Source organism: Erpetoichthys calabaricus, chromosome 2 (assembly GCF_900747795.2).
Source record: "Erpetoichthys calabaricus chromosome 2, fErpCal1.3, whole genome shotgun sequence".
Taxonomy (NCBI): domain Eukaryota; kingdom Metazoa; phylum Chordata; class Cladistia; order Polypteriformes; family Polypteridae; genus Erpetoichthys; species Erpetoichthys calabaricus.
In genome coordinates, this window is record NC_041395.2 from 187,590,300 (window position 1) to 187,600,299 (window position 10,000).

Here is a 10,000-nt window from a genome sequence, read left to right on the forward strand (position 1 = left end):
CAGAGCCTTAGTGGAAATTGGAGGTGTTTGAATTGAAATGGGAGATCAGAGGGTATAATGGGGATGCGAGGAATAAAAACTCTCTTCCCTGAGCCACCGCCAGTAAAAATAGTTGCCTCAATGACGTTCTTTTGCAGACACGATACCTGAAGTCTCGTGCCGTCAGAAAGTTTTAGTGGTTGTACGCAAATCCACAATCGGTTTCATATTGTTTTCGTACCTTATCAATTGTGTAATGTGTTTTTTGAACAGGTTTGATTCATCGAAGTGATCACTCCTGCTGCGTTCAGTCACTTCACGTGAGCCGCTGTCTTGTGTGATGTTGCGATGTCCATACCTCGTGTCTTCTCATTAAACTTGTATCTCGCGAATATTGCATTGCAAACGGCAGCAGGTCAGTTCACGTGCTTACATGGGAGGCATGATGACGCAATATATTTTGATATATATCAAAATACCCGCGCTTCATAGCGGCGAAGCACTGCTTTAAAAATTTTATTAAGAAGAAAAGTAAACCTTTTTAAACTGAAGAAAATGAACCGGTTGTAATATGACCAAGCTGTGTGCTGAGTTTACTCTTGAGCATTAAATCTAACGTGGTTTGTGCCCTTCAGAATGAAAACAGTTTGCATTTACCTGTTTAATAAAAGGCGAGCTTTTAAGCCTGAGAATTCACCCCGTAAATGCACACGTTTAATTGCACATGTGTTAATATGTATACTTACACAGTATTAAAAGACACTCAAAAATTAACGTCATTTACCTTCGTTCCCGCGTTTGACTCGTGCTGTAAATCTCTTCCTTGTTTTTAGTTCACGTGATTATGTAGGAGGCGTGATGACGCAATACGTGACTCCACCTCCTCCATTTGAGTACATGGACAAAAAACAGGTTCCAGTTATGACCATTACGCGTAGAATTTCGAAATGAAACCTGCCTAACTTTTGTAAGTAAGCAGTAAGGAATGAGCCTGCCAAATTTCAGCCTTCTACCTACACGGGAAGTTGGAGAATTAGTGATGAGTCAGTCAGTCAGTCAGTCAGTCAGTCAGTCAGTGAGTCAGTGAGGGCTTTGCCTTTTATTAGTATAGATGAATAGCAGTAGCATTTAGCAAGCAACTATAGACAAGATAAAATGCATTCTAATTTACCATATTGAACTTTATTGAAACTAATGTTCTAATCAGTTTGGTAGGCAATTTTGCCACCATTATTCTGGTTAAAAAGTGAGATACAATCCTGTAAAGATGGGCATTTTTCATATATTAATCTACCATATTCTAATATTCTCAATTTATTTTCACATAATGTACAGGCACCATTATTTTATTCCTGCAAGCCTTGTAATAAGGTTCTCTAGGTTGGAGGTCCATCCTCATTAGAAGCTAGTTCCTGAGTGAATGCTGATTTTTTAGGACATGTGGTGGTCATATAGGAGGAGAGGTGTAAGAGTCAGAAGTGATGTCATGTATCTTACATTTGCTTCTCCTGTATTCTAAGGAAATCAATGGAAATTGTGTTAGTGGTTGTATCATCCCCATACTCTTCCTTCTTTGTTTCCCATCACCAAGATCTGTAAAGCACTCCCCAACTTTGTGTGTATGACTGCATAGCGATCCTTATTCCATTTGATGCATGTTTCAAATAATAATTATAATGAAAGTTATATTTTTACTTTAATGAGTTATTATTTATTGAATGTTGAATATTCAGATGCAGTTTTTCATAATTGTGTGATAAATGCTTACTGCTTAAGTCATCTTGTTAAAGTTATAACTGAGTAACATTCAGATTTATCATAAAATTCATAAGGTTTTAATTATTACAAAGAGATGTGATATTTCATTGTTATATCAAAATTATTTTAAATTTTCTAAGTAAAGTATTATGTATTTGAAGTGTTCTTGAAGTAGTGTATTAAAAATGATGACAAAGCAAGTCTAAAAAATGTATATTAGGTAATCATTGGCATTTTAGAAGAAAGATTTTGGATTGTTCTAGCTTCTTTTTAAAGGCTACATAGACTAATAGCACTATTTATTTGCTAATAGCATCGGGACTTACTGGGTCACCCATGGACCCTGTAGTTTTCTTTTGAGGGCTTTCAGTCCAGTTTGTAGAGGATGGTAGAATCTAAGTAATTCTTCCATAATACCATTATTTCAGTGACTCAGTTCTTCGGCTAAAACATAATTATTTTTATCCTAGAAACATTGCCCTTATTTGTCCTATTCCATGCATTAATATCTTTATGACTAGATTATTGCAGCCTATTTTTGTATGAGCTACCAAAATATAGATTCTTAAAAATGACATTTTGAATATATTGAAGTTTAGCGCATACAAAACATAGAAAACATAATAGTGATACGATAAGAGTGTTCTCTTACCTCCAAAATCTCACGTATTCCTAGAAAAATCACTTTGTCTAACATAACAAGATATTTCTTGAGCCACGCTATTGTATCTCATTGACCTATTCAGGTATATATGCCATTTTGTAGACCTTGCTCTACTAATGCAAATTGATTTTTTTTCTTTTTTAATTACCAAAATCGGATCCTGAGATCCTTTCTTAGTGACTGCTGTAGTACTGTTAAATAAAGCAATGGAAACTACTTCAACTTTTTTAAATTCAATTTTAAAAAACAATTCAATCATAATTATTACTTGTAGATGATACATTCTGTTTATTTTTCTGTTCTTGTGTTTGCCCTTGGTCTTTAATTACATATTTCTCAATGTCAGGAATTCTTGAGTTGTGAAAGGGTGTTTTATAAATGTATTAATACTGATGTTTTTCTCTCTGTAGGCAAAAAATATAAAAATTTAATAAAATGCATTCTTGTATATAAAGTTATTTACTTAAGCTATTTTACTGACATTTTCTTTTTTCATGTAATCAAATGATAGTGGGATATTAACCTACACTCTATTGTTCATAATGAAAACATCATTAATAACTGAATAGGCAAGAGCTGCAACAAACATGACTGTAGAGTATTGCTGACACATTTAGCCTGACAGTAAGTGTTGTTTTGTGTCTGACGCAGGTGTGGATGAAGCCTGTACAAGTAAGAGAAGAGCCCTGCAAGACAGAACATGCCCAGCAGCCTTGCAGTGATATAAAATTACAGAGCTTGGGGATAACAAGCAACCATTGAATGATCATTAATTTAATATGGAAGAATCTCACACTCAAATTAATGGCTTGCAGAAATCTACTGTGTTGTCAGAAGAAACAAGTGACACCAGCCTTCCAAATATGGACTGTGATTCCCAACCCAAAGATGATGATACAGGAGATTGCTGCCTCCTGAAGAGCAAGAATGGGTCCATTACAAAGAATCAGAATATCGGAGAAGGATCAACACACTTACCAGAAAATCAGTTAAATTGGAATATGGATGAGAGCTGGTTTAACCTGACCTCTGATTTGAGCCTCCTGGCTTGCGACAGAGTTTCTCTAGATATGCATCCCATGGGTGTGGAACTGCTGCAGGAGTTCTGGAAGAAACGAAGAGATGAATTGCTGAATGTGACATTTCTTAGTATCAGTACAAACCAGAATGATATAAAAAATGCAGTTGCACTTCTTCCCCAAATGACTAAACTCCGATCCATTGTGCTTAAAGGTATAGTACATATGTTGTTACATTTTCTTTCCCAAATAATCTAATTATATCCTTCAGACTGTTCTGAAATAAACAAAACCTGTGTCACTTTAAATGTTTACCAGTAAGACTAGATTAGTGTGTGCTCAATTTCTGTAGTGCTTATTCAATTTAGTTTTTATCTTTTATTATTATGTAAATTTTACTGTTTAATCACATTTTGATTGTGATTTTCGATGATATTACAGAAAATGGACAAAGAATATTTTAGAACCTTAATTTTAGTTTCCTAATAAAATGTTTATATATACATTTTCTTTTGGCTTTCTGCAAGATAGTGGCCAATATTTTCATGTAATATAATGCTAAGTAGCATCATGCAATAATGCTTTTTTCCTTTTGCTGAACATTTTTTTGAAAACTACCATGGTCTTAGTCTTTATGTTAAGGCTGAAAATTTGATTCATAAATGGTTAATAATTTTTTTAATTGTCTTATCAATTTAGGAGGACGCCAGAAGGATGAGTTTGGTGTTTGCCAACCAGGACTTTTAACATCTTTGCCATATGATTTTGGGCATTTGCAACAGCTGACCTTCCTGGATTTAAGCTTTAATGCTATGAAGACTGTACCAGAATGTTTGACAGCATTGCCCTGGCTTTCCACTCTTTTGTTGGGGCACAACGAGATACAGGAACTGCCCACAAAACTTGATGGTCTATTTAAACTTAAATTCCTTTCCCTAATCAAGAACAGACTGCACTTTCTGCCTATTAATATGAGCCAGCTCTTAGCATTACACACTCTTGATGTCTCCTTCAATATGCTAAAGGAAATTCCTGATGAAATTGGGAATATGAAGGAACTTGTCGAAGTTGACCTTTCTGGAAACCAGCTGAAAACTGTTCCTGAATCATTGGGTGAGAAACTCATATATAGTATTTTAAATTAATCTTATTTGCCTTTTCCTTGCATTATTGTAAATATGTAGATAGATAGATAGATAGATAGATAGATAGATAGATAGATAGATAGATAGATAGATAGATAGATAGATAGATAGATAGATAGATAGATAGATAGATAGATAGATAGATAGATAGATAGATAGATAGATAGATAGATACTTTATTAATCCCAAGGGGAAATTCACATACTCCAGCAGCACCTTACTGATACAAAAAAACAATATTAAATTAAAGATTGATAACAATGCAGGTAAAAAACAGACAATATCTTTGTATAATGTTAATGTAATGAAATTGCATTTTAGTGTAGGTGAGGTTTCACTAGGTTATCTTCTTTTGTATATCCCGGCAGAACCAGCATTACGTAATGCATAAGCTAAGATACATTGAAGCATAGAAGATTCTTCATTCCCAAGACTAATATTCTGTGTATGTGCCAGGCACTTACAACAGTCACATACAAAAAGTGAAAGAGCACTTGAATGTACCACCATTTGTTTTTACATAAACAGATTGATCCATAAAATCTACTCCTCCCATGTTTTAATTGAACAGCCTTACTGAAAAAGGCCTTGGTTTATTCTGATCATTATTTCTTCTTTACTGTTCCATCTCCAGGCTAAATCCTGGGGGACTGACCAGTACAAAATGAAGAAATGTGGATTACTGAGCTGTCTAACTATTTATTGTATGATGGTGATGTTTGTAACATAGCTGAAAGCACCTGGAGAAATTGGAGAAAGCACCTCTTCTTTTGTCCTTGAGCTACTTTTTAGTTTTCATTTTTAGCTTTGCTCCCTTGATCCTGTTAATTCTGCATATAGCTGTGCTATAGATGCCTTGTTGTTGCAATGTCTGAAGGAGTGGAATGGTACAAAAGAAACTGTAAAAGAACACCTTGTTTTTTTTGTTTTGTATGTCATCACAGAGGCGCACAACTGCATCTGCACACATTCCCAAAGCACTGACCTGACTACGCCCAGCTAAACCCTGGTACACTTTGAATTCTATACATGCATCTAGAGGTCCCTGCTCTTATCCACACTTTCAGGCCCCTGAGTTTTGCTTTATTTATTTATTTGGTTTTTTTGCATTTTATTGATTTTATTAAAATCAAATAATATTCCATACAAACAAGTCAAGTTTTACAAAACTAGGTTTGAAACAAATCAACCCTCACCCATAAGAAAGAGAGTTAGGCCAGCAGAGTAAAACTTTAAACTAGTAAAAGTAAGTAAATAGATAAATTAATAAATGAATAAAAATAAATAGAATAAAAAAGAAAGGAGAGAATCTGCTTCCTCAATTAAAATACTTATTCTAAAATGTTAGATCCTGTCAGTTTTTGGAAAAGTTTTGTATAGATTTTTTAAGTGAGAATTTGATTTTTTTCCAATTTCAAATAGTATATAACATCAGTTACCCACTGATTTAAAATAGGAGAGTTAGGAGTAAAGGCAATTACAGTTTGTTTGTCCTTCTCACTTTAAGCCCATCTAGAAGTACACCAAACATAGCTGCTAGTGGATTAGGAGAGATAGTGACACCAAGGCTGTCTGAAAGGCATTTAAAGATTTTGGCCCAGAATGATGTTAATTTGGTGCACCCCAATAATAATTTGGATAATTTTAAATGAGACCGATGTGCTTGATATATAATTTTAATTTGAATAATTATATGCTTTGTGCATGGAGCTCGAGTGAATTCTGTGCATTGCTACCTTCCATTCCTTTTCTGAGATGTTGAGGGAGATATCCTTTTCCCACTGTACTCTTGGATCTTTGAAAGGGAGGGACTGTAAAATGTTTTTATATATTGTGGAGATGCTGTCTGAGTCCTCAAGACTGATCAATATTTTTTCTGGCATAGGGGTTGGTGGGAGGTGAGGAAAATTTTGCTTTTTTTAGAAGGTATTGCTTGAGGGGTATTCAACCCTTGAAAGGAATAATCTGCCTTTCAATTGACTGAAGTTCTTCTGAATCTACCACTGTACAGAATATTTATTGAAGTATGTCTAACACAGGTCTGATTTTGAACATTTTATCAGCATTTCATCTGCTTCACAGCGTAATTCTCATCAAAGTGAAGGTACCTAAAAATTTGTTCAAATCTGTTTACAGACATGGCTTTTACTGTCAAATCAACATGGTGCCCTGTCTCTGATGACCTGTGCATTCTTGATCTTGGTTATCTAAAAAATGTCATGACCACATTTATTCCCAGAAAAGTTTTAAATTCTTAATTTTTTCAGAGACAAATTTTCTTTTCATTTTTGGAGTGCATATACATTTGTGTTGTGCACTGTTTCATTCATTAAGTCATCATTAAACAGATGCATAAGGAAATCAACAGGTTGTTTTCTTTCAACATGTACTTTCCACTCTCCTGTAAAAGGAGGCAAGTATCCCTCATACACATGGTATCACCTCCACTGTTCTGTAGGAGCCCCTTTCAAATTCTTTTCTTGAAGTCTAGAAAAATATGGTTGTAATACTGTAGTCACAAGCAGTAAGCCTAAGTCTAAAAATAATACATTTTATATTTTCTTATTGTAAAAGCATAATAAATTGCAGGAATGGGAAACAAATACAGTTTTTTTTTTGTTTTTTTTACCTCCTCTTTGCTCGATCAGCTGCTGGAATGCTGCTGCTGCGTGCCGTGTGATCAGCATCTCATGCGGTGGTTCGAACATTTAAAAGCCTGTACAGCAGGTGTCTTTGTCATCTACCCTTTGTCTTTTATTTCCGGCCCCAGGCATGGTTAAATCCGTTGGCACAAAGTCTCATCTCGTGGGACGCGAGTACTTGATATTTTTTTAGTTTAGAATTTAACAATGGAATAAGAATCTGAAAACAACATGACGTTAAAGTTCGAAAAATTCTGAAAAGAATGATACCAAACTTATATAGATGTAGGTTTTAAAATAAGCCTGATTTAAAGCGTGACAAAAAAGTGACATAAAAACATAACATAAAATCGTTGCACTTTTAGGCTTAGGATTTTTTATATATATATATATATATATATATATATATATATATATATATATATACATACTGTATATATATATATATATATATATATATATATACATACTGTATATATATATATATACAGTATATATATAGAGAGAGAGAAGATATAGAGTAGATATATATTCAGTATTCACTTAAAGATTTACTTCTCATTAACACTATTCACTATAGGATATTTTCATTCCACATTAAAAATTAAACATAGTTATTGGTCACAAGTGGAAAAGATACACAGTTTTTCTTTTCAAAATACATTTTTTAATGGTAAACATTACAGACAGAAACATGAATGATGACAGTCTTATAGTATTGCCAAAAACTTCCAGAAATTGAAAACAATGTATTATATGTTGTAGGAAATCTAGTTTATAGTATTTAAATACATTTTCTGTAATATTTGAGATGTACAGTACATTTAAGCACTGCTGTGTTTTACTGTTTCTTTGTTGGTTTAGTTGGTTAGGTTCTTCAAATCATCTGATTTGCTTTAATTAGAAATAGAGGAATAATGCTTCATGATTTCATTATTATGAAGACTAAAAATTGTTTGTGGAATCAACCATTATGTAGTCCAGCCATATGAAGAATTAAACCTGAACTGGTTGATTTGAAAGTGGCAATTTTAACAGGAGAGACAGTGATAAATCTTCAATATGAGTATGGCATTGTTGTCAATTTCTTCACTTGAGCAAAGGCAGTCATTTTATATTACTACTAGCAAAATACCCGCGCTTCGCAGCGGAGAAGTAGTGTGTTAAAGAGGTTATGTAAACATATATATACATATACATATATATACAGTACATATCTACATATACACATATATATGTTTTTTTTCACCTGTATTATTATCATTCTTTAATTTAATATTATTTATTGTATCAGTATGCTGCTGCTGCTGAAGAATGTGAATTTCCCATCGGGATTAATAAAGTATCTATCTATCTATCTATCTATCTATCTATCTATCTATCTATCTATCTATCTATCTATCTATCTATCTATCTATCTATCTATCTATCTGTCTATCTATCTATCTATCTATCTATCTATCTATCTATCTCTATACATATACATATATATACATACATATACACATCCACATATACATATATATACAAATACAAATTTATACATCTACATATATATACACATATATATACCTATGCACATATATATATATAAACATACATATATACATACATACATTGACATATTTATATATATATATATATATATATATATATATATATATATATATATATATATCAAAATACCCGCGCTTCGCAGCGGAGAAGTAGTGTGTTAAAGAGGTTATGTAAACATCCATCCATCCATTTTCCAACCCGCTGAATCCGAACACAGGGTCACGGGGGTCTGCAGGAGCCAATCCCAGCCAACACAGGGCACAAGGCATGGAACCAATCCTGGGCAGGGTGCCAACCCACCGCAAGACACACACAAACACACCCACACACCAAGCACAAATTAGGGCCAATTTAGAATCGCCAATCCACCTAACCTGCATGTCTTTGGACTGTGGGAGGAAACCGGAGCGCCCGGAGGAAACCCACGCAGACACGGGGAGAACATGCAAACTCCACACAGGGAGGACCCGGGAAGTGAACCCAGGTCCCCAGGTCTCCCAACTGCGAGGCAGCAGCACTACCCACTGCGCCACCGTGCCGCCCTTATGTAAACATATATATACATATACATATATACACATATCTACATATACATATATATACATATATATATACAGTATATACATGTACACATCCACATATATATATATATATATATATATACACATATCAACATATATATATATACACATACATAAACACACACATATACATCCATCCATCCATCCATCCTCTTCATATATACATATATACATACATACATACATACATAGTGCGTTGTAACACGGGCTGTGATTGTTACATGGGAGGGAGACGACAAATCACAGCTTCCCGCTTTCTAATTGGGCCTGTGATTGGTGCTTTGACGGATGCCCAGATCCGACAGTATCTCCCCTTAGGAGTGGCGTTAGGCAAGTGTAATTGAATAGCGGTGCTGCAAGTTTAGCTTTACACCTGTTTTTAAGGCTTATTGACTGAAAGGGGCTTTCATGAAAAAACTTAGGGCTTTGCTACAGGATGCACCCTCCATAAGTTAAGGAAGTAAAAGTAAAGGTATATATTTCTGTTTAATTTAAACCTTCTAAGTTTGTATGCGGGCGGCATGGTGGCGCAGTGAAAGGTGCCAGTTAGGAGACCCGGGTTCGCTTCCCTGCGTGGAGTTTGAATGTTTTCCCCGTGTCTGTCTGGGTTTCCTCTGGGTACTCCGGTTTCCTCCCACAGTCCAAAGACATGCAG

At 34.5% G+C, this 10,000-nt stretch overlaps 1 protein-coding gene across 1 annotated transcript in view; it reads left to right on the forward strand.

The window, feature by feature from the left end:
• Positions 1 to 10,000, forward strand: part of pidd1 (p53-induced death domain protein 1) — an 81,611-nt gene that overhangs the window by 23,070 nt on the left and 48,541 nt on the right. Inside the window, exons 2-4 of the mRNA XM_051922579.1 lie at positions 3,053 to 3,634; positions 4,120 to 4,533; positions 6,900 to 6,982. Coding sequence (XP_051778539.1) covers positions 3,181 to 3,634; positions 4,120 to 4,533; positions 6,900 to 6,982 — 951 coding nt within the window. The 5' untranslated portion in view covers positions 3,053 to 3,180. The remainder of the gene's footprint in view (positions 1 to 3,052; positions 3,635 to 4,119; positions 4,534 to 6,899; positions 6,983 to 10,000) is intronic.